This window comes from Corella eumyota, chromosome 1, assembly GCF_963082875.1.
Source record: "Corella eumyota chromosome 1, kaCorEumy4.1, whole genome shotgun sequence".
NCBI classification, from domain to species: domain Eukaryota; kingdom Metazoa; phylum Chordata; class Ascidiacea; order Phlebobranchia; family Corellidae; genus Corella; species Corella eumyota.
This window is the reverse complement of record NC_137490.1, coordinates 13,065,692-13,090,691: the sequence shown is the minus strand read 5'-3', so window position 1 is coordinate 13,090,691 and position 25,000 is coordinate 13,065,692. Positions and strand designations below refer to the sequence as shown.

General features: G+C 28.4%; 4 protein-coding genes across 5 annotated transcripts; 2 read left to right on the top strand and 2 right to left on the bottom strand.

Annotated features, from left to right (window-relative positions):
- Positions 1 to 83: 83 nt before the first annotated feature.
- Positions 84 to 5,407, bottom strand: LOC145751959 (neuronal acetylcholine receptor subunit alpha-7-like). Its single transcript, XM_082568130.1, has 13 exons — positions 5,314 to 5,407; positions 3,617 to 3,771; positions 3,332 to 3,376; positions 2,927 to 3,036; positions 2,533 to 2,713; positions 2,348 to 2,420; positions 2,035 to 2,229; positions 1,849 to 1,932; positions 1,612 to 1,724; positions 1,328 to 1,465; positions 1,102 to 1,175; positions 830 to 943; positions 84 to 559 (listed from the first exon to the last, which is right to left on the bottom strand). Exons 1-13 carry the CDS (start codon positions 5,387 to 5,389, stop codon positions 460 to 462), a joined length of 1,458 nt encoding a protein of 485 aa, XP_082424256.1. The 5' UTR covers positions 5,390 to 5,407; the 3' UTR covers positions 84 to 459.
- A 777-nt stretch (positions 5,408 to 6,184) lies between these two features.
- LOC145740740 (coatomer subunit beta-like) lies at positions 6,185 to 12,881 on the top strand. The gene is made up of 19 exons (XM_082558572.1): positions 6,185 to 6,399; positions 6,567 to 6,718; positions 6,960 to 7,129; positions 7,389 to 7,542; positions 7,769 to 7,959; positions 8,207 to 8,327; positions 8,453 to 8,584; positions 8,807 to 8,929; positions 9,214 to 9,359; positions 9,528 to 9,708; positions 9,842 to 10,063; positions 10,278 to 10,394; positions 10,568 to 10,717; positions 10,951 to 11,100; positions 11,218 to 11,362; positions 11,617 to 11,848; positions 11,940 to 12,063; positions 12,142 to 12,297; positions 12,411 to 12,881. The coding sequence occupies exons 1-19, from the start codon at positions 6,225 to 6,227 to the stop codon at positions 12,468 to 12,470; spliced, it is 2,901 nt and encodes a 966-aa protein (XP_082414698.1). The 5' UTR covers positions 6,185 to 6,224; the 3' UTR covers positions 12,471 to 12,881.
- LOC145740741 (sterile alpha motif domain-containing protein 15-like) lies at positions 12,808 to 14,098 on the bottom strand. 2 transcript variants are annotated; one of them, XM_082558573.1, is made up of 3 exons: positions 14,053 to 14,098; positions 13,626 to 13,796; positions 12,808 to 13,378 (listed from the first exon to the last, which is right to left on the bottom strand). In XM_082558573.1, exons 2-3 carry the CDS (start codon positions 13,787 to 13,789, stop codon positions 13,168 to 13,170), a joined length of 375 nt encoding a protein of 124 aa, XP_082414699.1. In that variant the 5' UTR covers positions 13,790 to 13,796; positions 14,053 to 14,098; the 3' UTR covers positions 12,808 to 13,167. The 2 variants fall into 2 exon arrangements, with proteins under 2 accessions (XP_082414699.1, XP_082414700.1); XM_082558574.1 differs by lacking the exon at positions 14,053 to 14,098 and having other exon boundaries at positions 13,626 to 13,823.
- Positions 14,099 to 16,149: 2,051 nt separating this feature from the next.
- Positions 16,150 to 24,627, top strand: LOC145742920 (WASH complex subunit 4-like). The gene is made up of 26 exons (XM_082560766.1): positions 16,150 to 16,313; positions 16,518 to 16,657; positions 16,883 to 17,048; positions 17,362 to 17,509; positions 17,654 to 17,800; positions 17,928 to 18,048; positions 18,278 to 18,395; positions 18,547 to 18,674; positions 18,789 to 18,949; positions 19,507 to 19,621; positions 19,690 to 19,923; positions 20,141 to 20,287; positions 20,467 to 20,658; positions 20,803 to 20,944; positions 21,119 to 21,262; positions 21,425 to 21,549; positions 21,722 to 21,826; positions 21,980 to 22,084; positions 22,254 to 22,343; positions 22,619 to 22,772; positions 22,990 to 23,126; positions 23,243 to 23,407; positions 23,541 to 23,637; positions 23,704 to 23,915; positions 24,078 to 24,159; positions 24,240 to 24,627. The coding sequence occupies exons 1-26, from the start codon at positions 16,271 to 16,273 to the stop codon at positions 24,311 to 24,313; spliced, it is 3,492 nt and encodes a 1,163-aa protein (XP_082416892.1). The 5' UTR covers positions 16,150 to 16,270; the 3' UTR covers positions 24,314 to 24,627.
- The last annotated feature ends 373 nt before the right edge of the window (positions 24,628 to 25,000 follow it).

Here is a 25,000-nt window from a genome sequence, read left to right as displayed (position 1 = left end):
TTATTTATTAATTGTATAGGGGAAAAATATTTTCCCAAACCAAGTAACATTGTTCCAATACTGTTAAGTATTTTTAGGCCTATTTGCTTCTTAAATTGCCTTGTGCAGTTGTTTGTAATCTGCATTACTATTGTCCAAACTAGGCTTTTGTTGGACAACATTTTTGTTTTTTTTCACACAGGAATAGTAAATAGGCTTTTAAAATGCCTTATAAATAATCAATGGAATATGAATATAGTTTTAATTTAATTAATAAAAAAACTCAAAAGCTAAAAGTATACATTTGCAAATACAATTAATACAAGAATAGTCGTATAATACAAGAATATTTAAGGCTGGTAACATATACAAGGCACTTAAAGTTATAAATAAGGTCGACCGTCTTAAGTTAAAAAAAGCTATAATACACGTTGACTTAATAATAGCATTTCTTGGTATAAACTCTATAGTTATACATCATCAGTCATCACTGGGTAAAGGCATCAGAGCTCCAGGGGCCAAACCAAGGGTTAAGAATGTCGTTATGACAAAGTAAAAAATAAAAAAGTACATGCAGAACCTAAAAAAATAAAACTAGACTTAAATTTTGGTTTAATTGTCTTTTAATTTTGTTGACCTGACAATGGCATCTGTTTTCAAAACACCTGGTAGGTGGGCAAAAGTAAATACAGTTAACAACGTACTTAAAGAATCACTAGATGGTAGCAGTGAGGCCTTAACCTACTTATTCATGAAAATTTTTCTATAATACAGTTGTGGCTACCGCCGTTTAAAACATATTTTATTTTAAATACATTACGACCTATGGTCTAAAAGTTAAAATATTTACGTGTCTAGGACAGTTGCAGCGAACTGCCATTCCAAAGCACTTCTTTCGTCGTCATCATCATTATGCATGCTCATTGTAATAAACTTTATCTCTTCTAATATTTCTTTTAGCTCACTGAAATATATAACGTAAAATCTTATTATAGGGTGAGTTGTAGAACGAATTGCCGATTTGTAAGAGCAGCTAGCCTATATTGTTTGTTACAAAGGGCGCTTGCTTTTTTGTCAACGAATAATTGAATTCTAGAGTGAATAAGAAAAAACAAAACTTACCTTTCCGATTTTCCCAATTTTGTTATAGGCGTGTCATTGCTATTTGAATTCCAACTTTCAAGTCTAGTTCCCACCTATACAAAAAAAGACGTATATACCTTTACTTTCGAATAAAAGCAAATCTAATACAAGACCCATTTGTTTTGACATTTTGTAACTAGTTTGCGTTATTATATAATTAAGTATATAGAAACGCAGAATATATGAAATTTAAGTTGCAATTTACCTGTGTAAGCGGATATGTTTCATCTTGCATTGAAAGTTGTCTAGTTTTTTTGTCCAAGAATTTTCTTCTGAAACTGTTCTCGCCTGGTCTTTTCATTCGTAACAACTTAGGTAGAAATTGAAGAAATATCACCCGAATCTAATCACAACACATTACAAAGCTGTTATAATTTTAAATTAAATCTCATTCTAGCTATGAAAACACTTATTATTTCTATCCAAACTACATTTATATACTTTTTGTATTTAGTTTCAGTATAAAGCAAAATTTGTTACAAGTCTTACGTAATTAGGCATTTCGTTTGAGTTTGCTGCTGACGTGTGGTGAAAGGTCAATGAAATGACAGAACAAACAACAGACGCCGTTACCATGACAATGCTGCATGCAAAATACTTTCCTGCAACAAACGTTTCTTAGTATTAACCCTTGCATTTTTTAAAGAACTTTAGCATATTAGAAATCTCATTTTTAAAACACAGATGATGTTTTAATCTGTTTTGAAAGGAAAAGTTTTAGTTTACCTAGCAACGGAATGACGTCAGTTGGAGGCAAATTGTCTGCAACCAATTGTAAGAACACGACCAGTGCAAGCAAGACAGTAATTCCTGTGTTACAAAATTAGTATATATGTAATTTTGCAGCATTAGTCTAGTTTTTAATTAAGAAATATAAGAAAACTGAGCTTTCAAACATATTGCTAAATTTACCAAGTGTGATTCTTTCACCAGAGTCTGCTGGTAAAACAAAAACCAAAATAGTAAGAGAACAGACCAACAGGCAGGGGAGAATTAGGTTGAAACTATAGAATAGTGTTCGCCGCCTCATTTTGATAGTGTAGGTAATATCAACAAATGGATCAGGGCAACAATCGTACTCAACCGATGTTCGTTTGCCCTTCATTGCTAAATATATGACAATTAACATTGGTTTGGATATTTTACAACAAACTTTAAAAATTTGCTTGGTGTTTGACAAAAAGCAATGCAATAAATATGTGTAGGCGCAAAAAACTAAGCTTACAGATTAAATCCCACTCTCCACTCTCAGTGTAACTGTCAATTGCTGCATACTCATTTGCTAGAACTAAATCCACCTGTAAAAAAACAATTGGATTATTAGTTAATTAATAGATTTGTGTTATTACAATACGTTTTTAGTTAGTAAATTACTGTTTTAAAATATCGTAGCCATTTGTTGCTGCTTACCAATCCGCCATGGTGCGTCCATGCCCCAAATTTGAGCTTACAATTTTGTTCATCAAACGGAAAATCTTTAATATCAACATCACAGGTAGTCTTAAATAACCCAGGTGGCAGCCACTCCATATTACCATTGCTCGAAACAAGTACATTGGTTTGCAACATTTGATCAAATGCATCTACCGCACTGTAACACAATTGCGGTTTGAGATTGGATTAATATTGAACTAACGTTTTAATCATTGATAGCTAAACGATAAAGTAGAATGATTACAAATTTATTTTCTAAACCCACATTTATATATTACTATAATTAAATATACAGCATAAAAGTTTTTGTAAAACAAGGGCAATATTTGATATTAAGGTTAAGTTTAAGTGTTTATTGGAACAGGTTTACCTATTGTATATTAAAATATCTGGTTTCCAAACTTTTTTTGCTGGTAATCTGACTACTTGGATACCTCCATATTCACTCGGGTTCCAATGCATAAACGTATCATTCCAAGCCTGTATTAATCGAAATAACAAAAAGTTTGGCATTGAGCCTAATCATATTACTAAATACCAAATGAAAGTTTGTTTATTTAAAATTAGCTGTTAAATGAATGCATTAATTATTATAATAGGCAAAAACTAATTTTGTTGTTTAATAAACAACAGATTAAACACGCACAAGTAACTCGATCGCCTCAAGGCCAACTCCACACCTTTTACTATAACATTTGTTTTATATAAACTGATGAATTCTATTAAGTGGTAAAACGGTAAAATAACGTCATTTATTTTCGTGAAGTGATCTTACCCATGTCATGTACATGCTCGTTGTTAATACTTGATTTTTTTCATCCTGAAAATAGCAACGACATTTTTAATAAAAGACAAGATAATCAAATGATTATTATTGTACATAATGGCATGAAATGGCATAAAAACTTATTTAATACTATATGTAAAGTTTTTTTAAGTTTAAATGTTAAGTAATGTTTAAGTTTAGCTGTAAAGTTTTTATTGGACCATTAGGTATAATGTTTATTCAAGCAATCCCAAGACAATGTTAATTTACTAATATAGTGTCTTATTAGCATACCAGGTCGACAATTTGCTGCAAAGATAATGTGAAACTAATGTTAACGATCTCACTATAACTTTGCACAGGTCGAACCATTGGATCACAGTTTGCCAACAATTTATTCATCAACCTTTTTTCGTCCGATATCATATGATCTTCTACTGCCTGACATACTAAAATTAAAAAAAAAGATAGAATGGCAAAGTTAAATATAAAATATTATAAAATATATTAAGATATCTATTTGTGACAAATTTAAAATTAATAACAAAAAAGTTTTAAATTTGTAACGGAATTGGTATCATTACGTCTATTTCTGAAATAATTAGTTGACAAATTATGTTAAAAATGAAGATCGAAAATCTATAAAAAAACTGTACAACGATTGAGAAGATTTAGAATTGTTCAAGTTAAAGGTTTAAGTGTAATTACGATCACTTTGTTTGTAAGCAAAGCGTTTTCTTACTTTACGTATAAAGATAAATGGATAATTATAATTTTAAATTTGTTTAAAGACATTTTTGGTCAACAAACTAGCTAAAGAGTTAAACACTAAAACAAGAAAAAGTTTTTTTTTAAATTCAATTTTTAACCAATCTAATTTACATACAGACAGACTAATTAATATTTAGTGTTTGATTTAATCGCTAAGATTAGCGCGTGAAAGTAAAAAAACGATTAAATCAAATCAGAAATATCTCAAATTCTTTTTGCTTACTTTTAAGGTTATCGATATGTTAATAATCGATACTGTGTTAATTAATAACACAATGTTTAGCCGTATTTTTATTGATTTCAAACTTAAGCCTTACATTAATTGCAATTACATAAACTATTGAATACGTTGAGAATATCACTTCTGCGTAATTTAAAACCCCGTTAAATGATTTTAAAATAACTACCATTGTTGTAAAGTCATGTACCTTAGCGTGGTACATGAAATAAAACATAGAACAATGTTTATTTAACTTTTTGTTACATTGTTTTACTTTCTTGTATATGTCCGGTGATTATTTGATTAAGTAATAAAATAAACCTAAAGTTATCATTGGAAAGGATAATAGACATTTTTAAATGTTTTGTATCTGATGCCCATACAATACTTTTAAAAAAATCAAGATTTGCCAAGGTCATCGGCTTGTTATTTTTTCTGCTGTTTAATTAGTAACAGAAGCAAACGGAAACGTCATTTTAATGGTGTCAAAATAATTGTGACTTTTTATAAAAAAACAATTTTTCAGTTTAAAAATAGCCAACAATCAATCAGCTAAATAATGTGCCGCGGGGAAAAAGTGAAGGCCTTAGGTTGTGGTGGGTAAAATACAAGAAATAACATAAATATACAAACCTAAAACGGCAATAACACTTTCGCTAATTTTTCAAAATATTTATAACACAAATAACTTAATTTACATTTTTTGCTCTTTATTATACAGTGTTAAAAAACTTTTTACAAAGTTTACATTTTCTCTCTAATTGGCACCATATTGGTAATGATTTTATTATCTAAGTACACCATGAAATATGATTTACTTATACTGAAAAATTATTTGCTTAAAAGTGCCGTAACGTGTTTTAAAAGTGACGTTAACCATTTTAATGATTTTTCACAAGAAATAAAACTAATAAATTGATTTGTCTTTAAAATAATATTTATAGTTTTACACAGATTCCAAATTAATTAAAATGTTTACCAATAATCTAGTTAAACTTACCCGATGCTGTTAAAATTGTTGCAAAAATCGCAAATACCACGATATAAATGAATGCACTGAATTTTTCTCTACACATTATTATTATATAAATATTTCTTCTGCAAAAACAATAAAATTCATAAGACGTAAAAAACAAAAAGCACTTTTGCTTAACTTTTTTATATTAACTCCCGATAATGTAGGTAACCAAGATATATCTCACAAACTCTGTATTTAAAAATGAACTTTCACTTTAATATAAAGTTTAAGCCTAAATCAATGGGGTGAATCGAAAAGTGAAAGGCTATGTGCAAACCATTGATGACATCTAGTGATACAGTCTAGTCTTGGTTACTAATATAACATTTGCAGAACTAAAAAATATTTTTAAATATTTTTCTAGCATATGAAAAAATAAAAAGGTATATTTAAAAAATGTTAAACATGTTATAAAAATTAAAACTAAATACAGAGTTATATTATTTTGAGGATAGACTACCGAGATTATTCTGCATGACTAACTTTCTGACGTCACATCAGACACGTCTTATCAATATCACAGCAAATTTTACGTTTTGTAAATTTAAAAAAAGTTTTATTTATTGTATTATTATACATTAGGCAGGTTTATTTAATAATATTTAACATGATACTATAAAGTACATTGTTCAGTGTTAATTGTAATTTGTTTTTTACACAAATTTGAAATATAATATATTATCAGTTCATATCTGCAACAAATTGACAAAGCACGAAAAGCATTAATTTTTAAAGTTTTATTCTTTGATTCAACTATTTAACCTTAAAAGAATACTTTTAGCACGTTGAATGTATATTGTTTATAGTATTTTTTTTTAAATCATTTAATTTAATTGTATTTTGTTGTAGGTGCTTGTTTTTTAAACAATTAAATTTAGTAGCAAGTTGTCGAAATGACCTCTGCCGAAAGTGTTTGCTACACTTTAATTTACAGTCCATCTGTAACCGATTCGGAACCAGTTAATGAACAACAGTTACGAAGTGACATTGAACATGGAGATACCAGATCAAAAACAGAGGCTTTAAAAAGAGTCATTTTAATGACATTAAATGGAGAAAAATTGCAAGGTTTGTTTGATTAAAACTTAATGCTTTTTAGACATTTGGTTACCTTTTGGTTAAATTATTTATGAGAAAGTTAAAAACAGCTGATACCTGTATATGACAATTTTATATGTTATTTAACTAAACAGTAAGATACAAAATAACTTAAATAATTTTTCATTTTGGTTTAGGTTTACTCATGACAATTATTAAATATTTAATCCCTTCTGATGATCATACAATCAAAAAATTGCTTTTAATATTTTGGGAAATCTGGCCTAAAACTGACGCACAGGGAAAGTTAAGACCTGAGATGATTCTTGTCTGTGATGCATACAGAAAAGTACGGGACTGTTTAAATTTTCGCCATACTTTTTTTTATAATTATTTGACCCTATTTTTACAAGTCAAATTTAATAATAAGATGGGCAAGTTGTTTGTATATATATGAAAATGTTCTTTTTTAAAAACTTCCAAAAATAGTGAATATTTGCAATGTAATATTGTATATATATATTAGGTTAAATTTAAATGATTGCTTGACAAAAATATTTTTAATTTTTAACTTTATAATTTTTTTAAAGGATTTGCAACATCCCAATGAATTTATTCGTGGCTCAACTTTAAGATTTTTGTGCAAATTGCGTCAATCTGAGTTAATTGAACCACTCATGCCAGCCATTAGATCGTGCTTGGAACATCGTCATAGTTATGTTCGAAGAAATGCTGTTCTTGCTATTTATACAATTTACAAGTAAGTTTAATTCTTAAACTTTTATTGTTTTTTTTTCAATAAAGAGTCCAAGTTTATTAGTAGCCTATGCTATGTGTTTTAATTTTTTATACCAAGTAGGCTAATAATTTAATTGTATTTAAAACCATTCTAAATTGTAATTTAATTTAAACATTTTACAGTTAGTTGTATATACATCATGGGTTAGAATTTTAATAAATATTTGGTTAAATTGTATTTTTATTTTTTTTGTTATTTGCTTTTGAACTTGTATTTCTAGAAAATTTGATCAGTTGATTCCTGATGCCCCAGAACTTATTCACGAGTTTCTAGAAGGAGAGAAAGATGCCTCTTGCAAGAGAAATGCTTTTATGATGTTAATTCATGCTGACCAGGAACGTGCATTGGATTATCTAAGCACATGCATTGATCAGGTAAAAAGATTAAGATAATACCATTTATTATTTACTGTGCATTGGTTCTAGTTTAACTTTATTGCATTAAATATTTATTTTTGGTGTGTTACTTTCATGCTTGTTCTAAAGGTATACCTGTTCGAAAAGTCTATAAAATTAAGGTATACCAGCCCAAAAATATATGCACTAGAAATTTATCCCATACATAATCAAAATTTGAAAGCTTGTTTATTTTCTTTTGTAGGTCAACACATTTAATGACATTCTTCAATTAGTAATAGTCGAGTTGGTTTATAAAGTTTGTCACACAAATCCGAATGAGAGAGCTCGATTTATTCGATGTATTTACAACTTGCTTCAGTCAACCAGCCAAGCTGTAAGATATGAAGCTGCCGGTACTTTAGTTACTCTTTCAAACGCACCAACTGCTATCAGGTTTAAACTTGACGTTTTGTTTTGAAAAAATGAAAAAATATATAAATAAATCACTGGCCTATTTAAAAATGCTATTATTGGTTATAAATCTGTGTTTTGTCATTTGCATTCTAATGTTCTTTTATGCAATGTAAATATAATTTTGAAAACAACCTAATGATTCACTTGCTTTGGGTATTCTTACCATTAGTTCTTTAGTAATATTGCCCAGTGTATGACTTTAATTGTTTCTTGTTTTTTTTTGCAGAGCTGCTGCTCAATGTTATATTGAGTTGATTGTAAAGGAAGCTGATAACAATGTGAAACTTATTGTTCTTGATCGGCTAATTGCATTAAAAGATCACCCAATACAGGAAAAAGTATTACAGGTAACAATAATTTTTTTTTATTTTACAACAATTTAAGTATTGTACTATAATTAAAAATTTATTTAAATGTATATATTTAAAAAAATTTAGGAATTTTTTTTAAATACTGATCTGTTTTCTACCAGGATCTTGTCATGGATATTTTGAGAGCACTTGCATCACCAGATCTTGAAGTTCGACAGAAGACCCTGGATCTTGCTCTTGATCTAGTTTCATCCAGGAATATTGAGGACTTGGTTAAATTTTTAGAAAAAGAGGTAAATGCTTTTTTTCTGATGGAAGTAATGGTGTTTACAGTTTTTTAATCTGTTACTTAGATATTAGGTTATTAAGTGTAAATTTTTTAGGTATTTAAGTTTTTATGTAAAAAAAAAACTTTTTTTAATTTAAATGGTCAAGGGCTTCTTTTTTTAAATAATGTATGCAAAGCAATTATCCCATTATATGGAACAAATTTTAAGCAAAGACTTTAAATTAAGGTGATCAAAAGTGGCAGCACACAAGGTCATGATAATGCGGACAAATACAGACAACTACTCGTTAAAACCTTACATTCATGTACAGTAAAGTTTCCCGATACTGCAACCAGTGTAATTCCAGTGGTAAGTAGTACATTAACAATATTCTATTTAGGGTTATCTTGTTATCATAAATAATGTTGTGAAATTAAATTTAATTGTGGGTATTTGCCCTTTCTATAAGACCAAAATAAAAGGCTCAAATTTCGCTTAATTTATTTTCTGCACCCAAAACTTATTCCCTAATTTCAATATTAAATAAGGTCGTACGTTATGAGAAAAGTTTTTATAAACCATGTAAATTTTTAATTAAATTACAAAACTGTTATTTTAATTTTTAACTCAAAATCCGTAAACATTTATTTTAGTTGATGGAATTCTTGAGTGATAGCGAGGAATTGGCTGCCGAAGATGTTTTGGTTTTTGTCAGGGAAGCTGTTCACAAATATGAAGAACACAAACCACTCATCCTTGATAAATTACTCGAAGTTTTTCCATCTATCCGCTCACTCAAGTAAGTTTAATTGTTACTAAGACTTTAAAGTAAAATATTTTTGTAATTACTTTAGTAAAAGTTTGTAAATATTTTATTTTTGTATTTACTTGAGTTAAACTCAAAATTTTAAAGGAATGAATATTTGAGAGAAAAATTTATTAAACTACCTACTTTTTTAATATTTAGAATTATGAGAGGAGTGTTGTGGATCTTAGGTGAGTATTGTGAGGTTACTTCCCGTGTTTTAAGATTTGTGACTGCAGTTCGCAAGTCAATCGGGGAAATTCCCATTGTTGAAAGTGAATTAAAATTGGCTGCTGGTGAAGCTATGGAAAATGAAAATGAAGAGGACGAAAAGGAAAAGAAGGTAATTTTTCTTTTTTTGGTTAAAATAAAAATAATTTGTTTGTGGTTTAGGTTAAATTTAACAATAAAATTGTTTAAAATTTTTTTGGTAACTAGCTGTTTATTTTTTTAAATAAAGGTTTTTTTTTTTTTAGCCAACTGCCAAAAAAGTAACAGCAATGGGTACTTACGTCACCCAATCAGCATTTAGTGTGACCCCAAAAAATAAGGGTAAAGGGGGAATCGATGGGTCTAGACCCCCACTAAGAGAATTTTTCATGAATGGGGAGTTTACAATTGCTGGGTCATTGTCTACTGCTTTGACTAAACAAGCTTTAAGATTTTTGAACAATTGCGATGACCTTCGAAAACAAAATGTAAGTTTAACTTTTACTTTTATAAAGGTTTAATTTTAAAGATAACTTTAGTAAACTCTTGTGTTTATAAGTATTAAAAGGTTTTAATTTTAAGATTTGTTTTTACCTCTATGTTTATGATATTAGTTCCTATTTATATTTGAAGAGGGTATTTTTTGTTGTATTTAAGTAGTTTTAAAAATTTTTTCACACTAATTTTTTTATTTTTTTGTAGTCATTTACAGCACAATGTATGTTGATACTATCAAGTGTGCTACATTTTGGTAGATCGGGACTTCCAAAGAAGGCAATTAGTGATGATGAAGTTGACAGAATTGCTCTTTGCCTTAAGGTATTGTTTACTGTAGATAATATTTAGTTAATTATTAAAAAAATTGAAAATTTATGTGCTTTTTTTGTGTTTTAATAGGTATAAGAAAATATACCATAGATAGTTTGTTGAAGTTAGGTTTTTATAATTAAACTACATTTGTACATTTGTTCTTAAATTTTTATTTTTTATAGGTTTTGTCCAAGAGAGATGCCGTTATGATTCAAGTTTTCACAGAAAAATGTCGAGAATCGCTCTCCAACTTACTTGAAGTTAGGACAGCTGAGGAAATGTTGCTAAGAAAAGTTGCAGAGAAAAACAAGAGTGCTCTTACTGCTATACAGGTATACTTTCATAAAAAAAAATTTTCCAATTTTGATTTAAGTATATATCATGTTTTCCTTATTCATTTTTTTAAAAATTTTTATTGTACAAGTACAGGTACATTGAAATACAAGCTGTTTTTTGAAAGACAAATACAGTATAATCAACAATTAGTAAAGTCTAACTTACATTTATGTTTTCGCTTTTGATAATACTAGTAATATGTTTATTGATTTGAATTTTTTTTTTTTAGCCGGATGATCCAATTAACTTTGTTCAACTTCTTGCCAAAGCTGAGGCTGGTTCACTTGAGGACCAATTTGAGTTGAGTTTGAGTGCAGCTGTTGGAAATCCCACTCAGAAGAAGGAGGCGAGAGATCCATCCGCTTCTAAACTCAACAAAGTAAATTTTACTATTGAGAATATTTTTATCCACTTTTGTTCAATTTTTTCATTGATTAGTATAAAAAAGGAATACAGAATTGGTTGTTTCTATTTCAAATGTTAATATTATGTTAAGGTTACCCAATTAACTGGTTTCTCTGATCCTGTATATGCTGAAGCATATGTTCACATAAACCAATATGATATTGTGTTGGATGTGTTGTTGGTCAACCAGACTTCTGACACTTTACAAAACTGCACAATTGAACTAGCTACACTTGGTATGTATTATAAACAGATAGAATATCATATAATATTATATACATTTACCCCTGGCAGGGTTTCATATTAAAATAATCTGAAGACAACTTAACCCCACGCTAAAGCAATCCAAAATCCACCCAATAACACCCTCTTTTCATTTATTTTATTTAAATAAACATGGTTAAATTGTCATCAGGTTAAGTTTTTTTTGGGTTAAATTAAGTAGTCATTAAATCAAAAATTATACATAAAATTTGATTCTGTATTTTAGGTGATCTAAAGTTGGTTGAAAAGCCAAGTCCATTGACTTTGGCACCTCACGATTTTGCGAACATAAAAGCCTGTGTGAAAGTTGCCTCTACAGAGAACGGAATTATTTTCGGCAACATTGTTTATGACATCACAGGAGCGGCCAGTGATCGAAATTGTGTTGTAATGAATGACATACACATTGATATTATGGACTATATACAACCTGCAACTTGCACTGACTCTGAATTCAGGTTGGTAAACTAAAAATTTATTATGTCAAATTACAATTTTTTAAAGTTTTTTTTTTAAGATTACGTTAATTTTTTTTCATATTTTATGTAGAAAAATGTGGGCAGAATTTGAATGGGAAAATAAGGTGACAGTAAACACGAATGTTAGCGACCTCAAAGAATTCTTGCAACACATTCTTAAGTGCACTAATATGAAGTGTCTTACACCTGACAAGGTAAAAACTACAATTCAAATAAATTAATAGCGGGTATATATAAAACTCCTATTTAAAAATGTTTTGTGAAATTTGTAGGCACTTGGTGGTGATTCAGGATTTCTGGCAGCAAACTTGTTTGCAAAATCCATATTTGGAGAAAGTGCTTTAGCTAATGTCAGTATTGAAAAACCAAGTGGCAAAGCACCTGAAACTCCAGTAGCTGGCCATATTCGAATAAGAGCGAAAAGCCAGGTAATTATTGCTAATGTTCTGCTGTATTTAAGTATAAATTCTTAAATTTTTTTGGTATAAATTAAAATTACTTAGGGTTGTCCAAATTATAAATTATCATTGCTCTTTTCCAGGGCATGGCATTAAGTCTTGGCGACAAAATAAATCACACACAGAAGAAGACCAAGAAATAAGAACACGCCCAATTAAAATAAAGGCAATATATTTTAAGACCAAGACAAGAATATTGACGAGCAATATACTGCAACAAAACATTGTATATTATTTCCAACGACCTTTCAACAAAAATATATACAATGTTTGAATAGTTCAAAGCTTTAAGCATAAAAATAATTGTATAGTAACTTCTGGTCATTAGCTAAATTAACAAACAAAATTATTTTTTCTGTAGGCCCGAAGCTCTCTTTTTTATTATCCATTATTATTTGAGTTCATAGATTTTATGCTATTTCATAATCGAACATAGTTTCTAAATACATGCTCTTTTTCTTGAAATTTTTCTATCATGAATGTGGCTTTTGTGTTGTATTTAGACTTAGAAACGCAATTCGGTGTAAGAATAAATATTAAATCATAATATACAACATACGACAGTGGTAATTTAACTAACAGTAGTATTAGCAAAATGTTTCTTAGCATTATGATGTAAGTGCACTTATTTGGTTTTAAGAAATTTTTAGAATTTAATGATGTAGGCTATTCATCTATTTGGTTTAAGTATAATGCATTTATTGCATTAAATATGATCTTCCACTTAATATAAAAGAAATTTGAAACAGTAAAAAAACAAACTTTTTAATAGTCTTGTTGCATACCAGGCATAATCTTTTTGAGATTAAAAGTAATTTCAGAAGATTTTTTATTACAAACTTAACCTCTCTTTATAAAATGGGAAAAAGTTAAAGTGTCCACAGACTGCCCAGTTCTGCTCTTTTTTTGTAAATAAGTGCCTAGAGAAGAATTAATAGGGTCAGCAATGCTCCTATTCCACTTTAGTTTTTGTACTCCAAGAAGTTCTCTCACAGAGGATGTTATAAATAATATATGATCAAAATCTGTGATGCCAATTCTAGGAATATTGCTAAAAAATAAAAGCATTGCAATTTAAATAGTAATAAATATGTTTTTACATTAACAAATTTATAAGGTACTCTGAATTAGTTTTAAAACAAAAAACCCTGGATTTAAATTTTATTTTACTTACCCTTTAATACTGGTATCCAATGGTAAATAAGACTTAAATAAAGGCCAATAGAAATTATTTAAGTCAGAAAAAATCAGTACTGTTATATATATTATTATTGTTAATATTTGCCAAGCTTCCTGACCTTGCATTTAAAAGTATAAGTTTGCGACCATCAATTAAATTAGTTGTTATGCATCTTCTGTATTGTGGAAAACCAATATCTTCAATCCAGTTTGCAACATCATCACATGTCCAATGAATACTGACTGGAACCATTGCATCTTCCCCTTTCAATGGAGAGGCCATATTTTAACTAATAACAGATTTAGTGTTGGTTCAATTTAAATCTACAGTATTTAAAAGCACATTGGTTTCAAAAATAAACAAAGCATACATTTACAAATTTATAAGATTATGTTGTTTCGTCAGTTCGTTTTATAATTCACGAAGTATATAGGTTTAGACTTTAGACTGTGTTGAAAAATTATTTTTCTTGTATTTTTTAAACAAAAGTAAAATATTAAAAAAAAAATATAGTAAAATATTAATAAACAACAACATTAACTTACATTTCCGCGCAATACGAATATAATGTGTTGCTAAGCGACAACAAAGGTTTTAACAATAACGTGTTTAGTAACATGTGTAACACATTCAGTAACTCGTCCTTCATTTATGCCTTTTACTTATTGTATTTTAAATAATAAACTAACCTTAGCACATTTAAAATTAAAGGTAGAGTTGATGGTAATGGGTTAGTAAAAATATTTTTTACAAATAATTTATTTATTTTTAAAAGATTGAAGTCAAAGGCCGTTACACAACGCTGACAAATGCATTTTCTTAAACAAAACAGTGGAATTTAACCAAAGGTTTATTGCATTAAACTTTGTTCTTCTGGATATTTTCACGATCTGATATGTTATCTTTACTTCTTTGACAGAATAGTTATATTATTATGCGCGTGTTAATCGTTGCTTAAATACCTTTCTGTATACAGTTAATTACTTTTTTTGCAGAAAACAAAGTTAAAGACCACGTTTAAAACATGCAGAACAAAATAATAAGAATAAGAAAGGCAGAATGTGATGATTTAAGTGATCTTAAAAGTTTAGTTATTAAATCTTTGCAAGAGAATTGGTTTCCAGTTTACTTAGATTTGGTCGCACGAAACTACTTTATACAAGTAAAAACCCAAATTTTACAGACAAAAAGTTATTTTAGTTAAATTATTATTAGCATTACAAATGCATTTTTCAATTTTTCAGACGATGTTACTTATTTCCGTGGCAATTATTTACTCGGTTAAGTTGACGGAATCAATAATAAACGTATTTGTCGCATATATGATTGTCCAAATAGTTGTTATGCTATTGGGTAATGTTTGTTTTTTTAAATTGTTTGAAAGCTGCTGTTATTTTTAAATTATAACTTGTGTTTAAACATATAGTCAATTTATTTTGATATGGTTTTAGCTTGCTTGTACTGGAGCCACAAAATTGTGTCAAATTGTCGCGAACTAGACACATGGAATAAGTTTGTACGTTGTTATTTTGACGTGCCTCAGACTACATTTCTAGTGGCCGAAAAGTATTGTCATCAAAAAGAAAGAAGTGAGATTGTTGGAACTGTGGGTTTGCGTTTACCACAAGGATACATTTTAAATTTATTGTCGAAAGAAGAAATCGAAAACTCGCTGGAGCTAACTGTATGTTGTATACTAAGATTTGATAGAATTAAAAAAATATATATAAACAAAAAAATATTTATTATCCTTTTAGAGAATGGCAGTCTCTAAGAATTATCGTGGCACAGGACTATCCAATAAATTAATGAAACATGTTTTCAATCATTTAGAAATTTTGAAATGCAATAATTTAAACCTAAACTACAATATTGTTCTTCAAACCACGCATGTGCAAAAGGCTGCGTTAAAGTTGTATGCGCGACAAGGATTCAAAATATTAAAAATTAAACAGATCAAGGAATTCTGTGGGATCTTTACTATGAAGTTAATATGTTTGCTAAAAACTAAATAATCTTACAGCTCCTGATTTTATTTAACCAATTGTAATTTTATATCTTGATATTTGCACTGTATACGATTTTGCTCTGTGACGTCACACCAAAAAATGTGGCTATTTCAGTATTTATTTTCCAATTACAGAATACAAAAAAAACATTTGTACTGGCTATTTTGTGTTACTTTTTTTTCAAAATGCCGATATCGATGGTAAAAATGAGCCAAGAGAGAAGACGTGTAAGTTATAAGTTTTTAGTATTTGTTAAAGTAAAGAGCATGATGAATTTTTAGTTTAAAAGGTTACCCTTTAGTAAATGCGTTGATTTTTACTGCAGGTTATGGATGAATTAGCCGGTTACAAAGTAGTTTTAGTTCCAGGAGATAATGTTGGCTTGCAATGGGTCTCCGCCCTTGGGGTTCTTCTGGCTGCCATATTTTTGTTTGCCGTTTGGGGATTTGCTTTATATTACATATTAAATGGATAACCGCGTAACTTTAATTGTCGTATATAGAAAATGTGATGTGAACCAATTTAATTAGAGATTAAAAAAAGTCGTAGTACAATACATTTAAAACCTTGGCGTTGTCGCAGTACACTTACTACCCTTGTTTCACTTTTCGTTTTTTACTGGCAGACTGGACCTGGTCACGTGAGGCACTACTCTGGTTCCGTTTTGTAAATTTTATCTGGTAATTTGCACCAATATATATGACTTACATAATTGCACGTAAGCTAGTTTAAAAATTAAGTTAAAAGTAGGAGAATGACGAACGACACGTTTGATAAAGTGGATGAAAGTTTTGCAAGTAAGTGATTTGATATGTAATATAATAATCCATTAACTGCTTTAAAATTAGACGTATAACTTAACTTATTAGAATTCAGCAGCATGTAAACATTACACACCAAAAATTAATGTGTTAATTTTATAAGAATAGGTTTACCATGTTACATTATATATAGTTACTTTTTTATGTCCAACAGACTTTTATTTTTTTTTTACATTGCAGAAATAGTTGGTGATCAACAACTGAAAAGTTATGTGAAATTCACATCTGAGTATGCACAACAACTTTCTGATATCGAAAATGTTTTAGGAAGTGAAAAGAATCTGTTATGGAATAATCGCTTAAACCCAGTTTCTTTGAAAGTAAATTTTAATTCTTTTTGTTATTTTATTTTACAATTGATAATAATTTGTCCGATGTAAAATAAATATTAAAATATAGAAACGATTGGTACTAGTACTGCTAAATAAAGGATAAAGGGTTAATACATATCTTGTGTTATATTCCTTTTCATAAAATTTTATTTTTTTAAATATTATTGAGCGGTTTTAATTTAATGAGTGTAAATTAACACTTTTTTATGTTAGACATCACCTGATGAAAAGATTTCACTTCCTAATCTCATTTCATCAGAGAATAAAGTTTTAAACAAAGTCATCATTGTTCTATCTGCTCTATGTCTTGAAATTGATCAACTAGAGCAAGAAGCAGTTGATGAATTATATGATCCATTTTTGTTCTATGGTGAAACAGGTGAGGGACATATACTGAGAAATTTAATTGGTTGCTAATTTAAAAAAAATTAACATTACTATGTAAAACATTATATAAGATTTTTGGCATTTTTTGACTAAATTTAGACAAGTACATTAACATTGAATATAGGACGCTTTAGCATAATAATTTTTAATGGTTAGATTTAAAAAATAAATTTTGTGAATTTAATAAATTTTAAAGGATGCCAATATTCCACAAAAAATATATATATATTTTAATTTAAGTGAATGTAATTTTTGTGGGTATTTTAACTTTTTTTAGACTTATTTTTTGTTAAAATTACAAATAGGTGATAATGAAAAGCAAGTAAATGAAGGTGACTTTCAACTCGAGATGGGAAGATTATTTCCTTATCTCCAAAAGTTGTGCAGTTTTGGGCAACGTTGTCGTGAAACCATTCATAATGTTGTGCAACAAATGGCTGCGTTATACAACAAGTAAAAAGTTATTAATTGTTTTAGTAAGGGTATTTATTTTCAGGATCATATTAAAAACTTTAGTGTTTTAAAATTAAGTATGCCTATAGTTTTTATTGATATTTTTATCTAAATACATGAATATTGTACTTTATGTTTTTTAAGAACCATGCCTAAGGTAATGAACACAAATCATATTCACTTTACTTCTGTATATGAACATCTATGCACTCTGTTAAAAGTTGTTATAACAATAGATGAGATTTTAGCTTCAAATTCTGCATTACGTAACCATTGGAATCATTACAAATCGTAAGTTCTGCTGCTATATATTAGGTCATGTTAAGTTTACTTAAGCTACCCTATATCAATCCTTACCTTTTGAGTAGATTTATTAATGTGGGTTTTATATCTGCAATCAACAATTTATTTTTTTTAGAATGGTAAAATCAGTTAGTCATAATCCCACTGATTTTGAAGTCACAGAAGAGAAAGTAAGAAGACTCGAAAAAATGATGATCAACGTTGAGAAACTTGTCATTAATGCAAACCTACTGGAGGTATTGTTTTTTTTAGTTTTAAAAATTAAACTTTTATTGCATAAGTTGAGGTGTTAATTTTAAATCCTTTTTAAGTAGTAAAATTTTATAAAAGCATATAGGCTACATTTTACATCTATAATAAAGGGCTGTCAATGGTATTAGTTTGTGTAGTTTGCAATTTTAAATCATAGATTATACTTCATAGTCTGTTTAGATATTATATTGCCATAAAAATACATTTTTCTAGAATTGTTTTGATCAAGATTTTGATGATTGCGGAATTCCAGTTTCTAAAAATCCTTATTTTGCTGAGGAATTTTTAAGCAACATTAAATTACTCTTTACCAACATTGATAATGGAATCGGTAATTTACTTAAACTTAACTTTATTTTTAATGTTACCAAACCCTTTAAACGTACAGTTACATAATCTAGCAAATCACCCTAATTTTTAAAACTCCCTAAATTTTAACACTTGATGTATTTTTTAATATTGGGTATTGGGAATTTTTACAGGAAGTGCTGGTGAAACTGATCACAGATTTCAATTTGTTGGATTGTGTGGATTATTTGTTTTTCATTACAGGTTGTTTTATTCATTAGACAAAAAGTTGTTTCGGCAAATATGGGATATGTATAAAAAGGTATAAATCAAATTAAAATTTAATTTTTTGATTTTAAAATTAGATAGGCTACCATAAGGTAAGCTTTTACTATTATTTTATTGTATATAGTAGTTAATTTTTTGTATTTTTTAGCTTCCTTGTGTATGTTTATCTGGTCATGTGACTTGGTTTCCAGATACTTTTCTGTCAACTAAGATGCCTCCAAGAAGTAAAGCAGTGGATGGAAAAATGAGTGAGCTGGCTTTACAAAGTAGAAATGCGTGGCTATCTTTAAAAGCTCAGGGTATTTCAAGGTAAGATAAGAGAGGAAATATATTTTTCTAAGAGGAATATATTTTTCTTTTGTTGATTAAAAATGTTAAAATAACCAATTGCAGAACACAAATTTAACAGCTACTACCCTAAAATATATTAAATGTGAGGGTGTAGTAATGTAGAACTAAAAAAATGTGGTTGATAATAAAAAAGCACCTGGAGAGTAGGCTCCATTGAGTTACTGCTCTTATTTGGGCAGCTCCTGCATTACTTTGCTTCGACTAATCTTTACTGTAGCCCACAAGCTCCGTCATATTCTGACATCTTGGCTTCAACATGTGACCAAGCACAAGGCAGGCATGCAGCTAGAGTAGGGCCCCTCAACCCTCGTACTTTCTACTCTGTTTCTGGAGACTTTCCCCCAAGTCAACCAATCAAATGTAGGATGACTTAGAAAGCAGGACTTCCAAGTGCAGTAGTTCATGGGGTTGGGGTCGTTTATAATAGCTGGAGGAATAAAAAACTGCCATTTGTGGTGCTTACTAAAATTCTGTTTTATTTGAAAGTTTTTTTAAACTTTATATTTTGTTCACAGGGAGTGCCAAACCACTTACTCCACTGTCAACAACTGGCTTGTCAAATTGGTTTCTGGTTCAGTTCAAAACAAATCTCTTGATGAACTTAGCAAAAAGTCCAAAATATTTATTGAGGTGATTATCCAGTTTTAATTTTTATTTTACAAGAAATTGTAAGAGTTTTAAAAGAGTTGTTTTAACAGGGTTATTGCTTGGTGAATTCTCTGCGAACAACAGTTGATACTGTGATGAATCTACATGCCAACACTTCAAAACCAATGACCAAAAATGAAGTTCTTTCCTTATGTCGCATGATGACAATGTCCAAGGCTGTAGCAAGTGCTTTCAACCAGCACTCTTTAAAAATTGTCCAAAGCTCGCTGCATATTGTTCAATATCTTCAAAACCAGATTATTTCAGTTCTTGAGCTGGCCAAGGTGTTATAATTGTTTAAAACTAGTTTGTCATTTTAATAACCACTTATTTAAAAAAAATTTGGGTTAAAAAGTAAAATTTGAATAATACAATTTTAGCAAATTTATTTATGAAAGAAACTGTTTAGTCTAGAAAGACAAAGTTTTAAATCCTGTCATAGTTTAATACTTTTGTTTAGGTTCGTTACCTAATTGTTTACCTTTTATTTATTGTTCGTAGAAAAGAGTAGTTTCTGACAAAAGGTATAGCGAACGGAGGGTTGACATATTATGTGCATTAGTGTTGTGTGAGAGATGCATAAATGGAGCACCAACGACACAAAGACTAATTGCTGCTAAGGTTTCCCTCTCCGTCGCTAACCAATCGGTAAATTTAAATTTTTTTAAATGTTTTTAAATAAATTTTTTTTGTTTTGGTTCTGACTAAGTTGGGTTTAAAAAATATTTTTAACTAAAAATTACATTTTGATCATTTTTTTTAACTTTTTTAAATTAAAATAAACTAGGAAAAAATCGGCTAATGTTTATTTATGTTTTATTTTTTAGAAAGTGCTGAGGGATGAAGAGTTTCTAAATTTGCTCACAAACTTTGACAAACTAGCTTTAATTGGTAACAAAGGGCTTCTGCAAGCTGTTAATGTTGCTTCTGATCACTCAGCGTTTTACTGGCAGAGAAGTCTTCTTATTAATTATTTTGATGGTCTATGTCAAGATCCTACAGATGCTTCACGTTTACAAGTAAGTTTTAACAAAATTGTATAAAATTAGTTGGGTTAAGTAGTTTATTTGATAATTTTTATTTATGTTAAAAGTTTTATATTTTGTGAAATTAAATTTTTTTATTTAGTTTTTTACATTTTTTCTTAATTTTTTTTTGTTTAGTTTATGTTTTCTGCTCTTCAAGATAGTGTGGTGCATTTAAGTAGAGCAAAACATTTGGAATCTTCTGCCATGTTGGTAAACGAATATCGGGATGAAGTGATGCAATATCTTAAACAAAATCTTCTGGATGTCATTTGCAAAGGTAAAAAATATTTTATTGTTGGTTGGTGGATTTAATATAAAGTAAAATAAAATTTTACAGCTGATCTAAATTACTTTTTATTTATTAAATAAAATAAACTTTTTTGTACTTTCTAGCAAAATCCTTTTTTATATTTTTGCTTTATTACAATATTTTTTACTGTTATTATAACAGAAATTGAGAATGATCTGAGGCTTTCTGTTCACACTCATTTGAAACTTGACGATCGAAATCCTTTTCGGGTTGGAATTAAATCTTTAAGACAACTTTTGTCTTTACAGCAGATTCGATTCCTGAACCATTTTATTGATGTCAAAAGTTAGTTTACCTTTTTTGACTAAATTAACTAAAAAGTTTTTTTTTTAAATGTACAAATTTTTGTTGTGACCATTTTATGACAAGCATTTTGCCTTTTAAAGTATTTAAAAAGGGGTCAAGATATTAGTATTTAAAATTGAGATTTAAATAAACTTTGCTTAGGTTATGTGACTCATTATCTTGACCAAACCTTCTACAACCTTACCACTGTAGCCTTACATGATTGGAAAACATACACTGAAATGAGAAACCTGGCTTACCAGAAATATCAACTTGACATGCAAGAAGTAAATTTGTTTTTTAACATTGTTTCCTCAATTTATGCATGCTACTTGTTTGTTTTTTTGAAAATTTGCTACTTTTTTATAGATTATTAGGTTTTTAAGAGATTTACAGCATTTTACAAGATTTACAACAGCATTAGCTATTTACATAAAAAATATTTTTTTTTTTTTTTAGGTTCACTTACCTAACCAGCAATTGGAACAAGGTTTGGATGTCCTGGAAATAATGCGAAATATTCATGTGTTTGTTTCCAAATATCTGTACAACTTAAACAATCAGGTAAACTACAATTTAAAACAAAAATCTTTGTAAAATATTTAGACTCTTAAAAAAAATAACTAAGAATGAATGTAGTTTTACATAAAGAACAATTTTTAACAAAGCTTGTATTTTTTATGCCAAGCAAGTTGGTAACATAAGTTTTTATTTTAGATATTTGTTGAAAGTTCAAGCAACAACAAGCATCTGAACACGATTAATATTCGTCATATTGCTAACTCAATTCGAACCCATGGCACTGGAATAATGAACACAACTGTAATTTCATCTACTTATATTTTACTAAATAACAAAATATGTATAATTTAAATGTTAAGATGACCTACAATAAATTATTATTTCTTTTAAAAGAATAGGCTATGTACCAAAAATTACAATAAATGTGCTTTTGTTGTTTAGTAAATTATTTTTTTTTATTAATTTTCAGGTTAACTTCACATTTCAGTTTTTGAAGAAAAAGTTTTATATTTTCTCCCAGTTTTTGTTTGATGAGCACATTAAGTCCAGGCTTATTAAGGTTTGTTTCGGTTTTATGTAAAAAATTTTTTATTAATTATTCTCTTTTGTTATTGCTATTCTTATTTTAAATTTATAATTTTTTCGTAACTTAAAATGCAATTAAAATAATATGTCAATTTTTTTTAATAATTTTTGTTTCATTTATGTTTTAACTTGCATTATCTGCAAAGTCTTGTATACCTAAAAAGCCTATAACCCTCCTGTATTAAAAATTTACAATTTTTATGTAACAAGTTTTGGTAACTTTAGAAAAAAAAGTTTGGTGTATTATAGGATATTAGAAGTTTTCGAGAAAACAGAGAAGCATGGAATCAGATGTATCCTTATGACAAAGCTGACAAGTTTAACAGAGGAATAAGAAAACTTGGGTTATCTCCAGATGGGTCAAGTTATCTTGATCAATTTCGACTTCTCATTTCACACATTGGTAAGTAAAAACTTTGGCTTAGGAAAAAAATTTAGGAATAATAATTAAGAAATTAAAACATTTAGAAGGCTATATAAATTTAAATTTAGCAATTTTCTCTAATCTTTTTATTTTTTATAAAAGGCTATATTGTAAAATCCTTTTTAACAGTAAATTCCTAATTCAAATTTAATTTTTTATTTTTTAATTACGGTCATCAAATTTTTTTTTTTTGTAGGTAATGCAATGGGTTACATAAGAATGGTGAGATCAGGTGGATTGCATTGTTGTAGTGATGCCATCAGATTTGTTCCCGATCTGGAAGATATGGTCAACTTTGAGGAAATTGCTCAAGCTGAGCAGATCAGTGAAGAGGTAAGATTTTTGTGTAAAAAGTCAACGAAAATTTTGAACAAAAAACTTTTTGTTTTGATTTTAAATATATTTTTTATATTAAATTCAAATTAAGCATGATTTTTCAAATTTTTTAGGTCAATGTTTCGTTTTCCCAATTTGATTCTGTTACAAGTTCATTAGTGAAGAATTCAGCTGAGGGATCGGATTATTTAAGGATGCTTGTTGAGGTTTTCGGTCCGGAATTTAGAAGTTCGAAAAATCTTCATCTAAAAAACTTTTACACCATTGTACCACCTTTGGTTAGTTATATTTTGAATAGTAGACTTAAAACAGGTTCAACTTTTTCTGTAAGTTTTTTTTAAAAAATTAATTTTTAACAATAATTTTGTAATAAACAAATGTTTCAGCTTTGTTATTTTTAAAATTTTTAAGACTTTGAACTTTGTGGAGCATGCAATAAACTGTAAGGAGAAAATGAGTAAGAAAAACAAGCAAGGTGCAGCTTTCACCGATGATGGATTTGCAATGGGTAAGTAAAGTTGATTTTTTGTCAAAGTTTTTTACTTTTTTTTAATAAATTTGTTAATATTTTTAGGTCTTGCTTACATTTTGAAACTTCTCGATCAATATAGTGAATTCGATTCACTTCACTGGTTTCAAAGTGTAAAAAGAAAACATGCAGTTGACGTGAAACTTCAATCTAGTTCATCTGATCCTAGATCTTCCAAGAAAGGGGAAAATGGTGAAGAAGAAAAGTTGCAACAAACCAAAGCTTTAGCATTAAAACGAATCTCCATTTACCAAAGGGTAAAATTATATTTAATTTTTTTATTTTAGCTACTTTTTGTAATAGGTTCATTAAACTAATATTAACAATTTTATTCTGCTATGTCTTTTTTTTATTGCTCTTGTATTATTTATATATATATTTTTTTTACATATTTTCACATTATTGAATTTGTTTTAAAGGAATTTGAGCTACTTTACTTCTCTTTAAGTAGTGCTCGGATTTTCTTTCGAGCTGATCTTTCAGCAAAGTCAAACCAAGAAGGCAAGCTATATAATAATATAAATATTTTTTTATATTAAAATAAATTAAATTTTTATTATTAATAATTTTTATTCGTTTAGGTGAAAAATCTGCTTCGAATGAAAAAACAGAAAACAATCCACCTGATCAAACTGCATCAAACCCAACACCTTAAAATTAAAACTCTAATTACATTTTAACTTAAAAAAATTAAACTGATTGATTTAAATAGCCTAATCTGTGTTAAATTTAGTAGAAACTTTATTTAAGTGATTATTGCAGCTAAATATTTTTGTTTTTCTGATTTTTGTTTTTAATAGGAAATTGTTTTCTGCAGTCAATAAAGTGTTTTGTGCTTTAATTTTTTTTTTGATTATTTTTATTTTCTGTATCAAGTGCAATCATTAATATACATCTCTTTCGTTATTACATTTCACTGTTTGATTTGTTGTTGATCTTATAAAACAAATAAAAGTCATCAAAAATGTTTTTTTTTAATGTTTATAGGCTATAATACTATGTCAGTGGCTACAAAATAACAACATTATGTAAATAAAAAACTTTAGTCCATTAAGAGATGTACTTAAATATTACAAGATGTTTAAATGTTTCAAGATACCTTTTTTATAAATATTTTACACAATGTAATCTTATCTAAATAAATTTATTTTTCTTTAACCATGCTTCTGTTTTACATATCACTTCTTTAATTTTATTATTTTTTGAATGCTTTTCTTTGTTTTAGATTAAATTTATACTAGCTTTACCTTACTTAAATTATATATTTAATTAAAAAAATAAATGAAGGGGGTTAGATAATTTGACAACACTTTTTTGTTATTGTTTTACGCATGACTGCGCA

Bases quoted from the DNA above. Each gene is read 5' to 3' on its own strand.
- LOC145751959 (XM_082568130.1), bottom strand. From the start codon at position 5,389: ATGTGTAGAGAAAAATTCAGTGCATTCATTTATATCGTGGTATTTGCG. The intron at 3,037-3,331 runs GTAAGATCACTT...CGATTAATACAG, and splicing joins CGAGCATGTACATGACATGG to GCTTGGAATGATACGTTTAT. The intron at 1,466-1,611 runs GTAAGACTTGTA...TGTTGTGATTAG, and splicing joins CAAACGAAATGCCTAATTAC to ATTCGGGTGATATTTCTTCA.
- LOC145740740 (XM_082558572.1), top strand. From the start codon at position 6,225: ATGACCTCTGCCGAAAGTGTTTGCTACACTTTAATTTACAGTCCATCT. The intron at 7,130-7,388 runs GTAAGTTTAATT...TTGTATTTCTAG, and splicing joins GCTATTTATACAATTTACAA to AAAATTTGATCAGTTGATTC. The intron at 10,395-10,567 runs GTATTGTTTACT...TATTTTTTATAG, and splicing joins GAATTGCTCTTTGCCTTAAG to GTTTTGTCCAAGAGAGATGC.
- LOC145740741 (XM_082558573.1), bottom strand. From the start codon at position 13,789: ATGGCCTCTCCATTGAAAGGGGAAGATGCAATGGTTCCAGTCAGTATT. The intron at 13,379-13,625 runs GTCAGGAAGCTT...TTTATTTTTTAG, and splicing joins CTTATACTTTTAAATGCAAG to CAATATTCCTAGAATTGGCA.
- LOC145742920 (XM_082560766.1), top strand. From the start codon at position 16,271: ATGACGAACGACACGTTTGATAAAGTGGATGAAAGTTTTGCAA. The intron at 22,085-22,253 runs GTAATTTCATCT...ATTAATTTTCAG, and splicing joins CTGGAATAATGAACACAACT to GTTAACTTCACATTTCAGTT. The intron at 22,344-22,618 runs GTTTGTTTCGGT...GGTGTATTATAG, and splicing joins TTAAGTCCAGGCTTATTAAG to GATATTAGAAGTTTTCGAGA.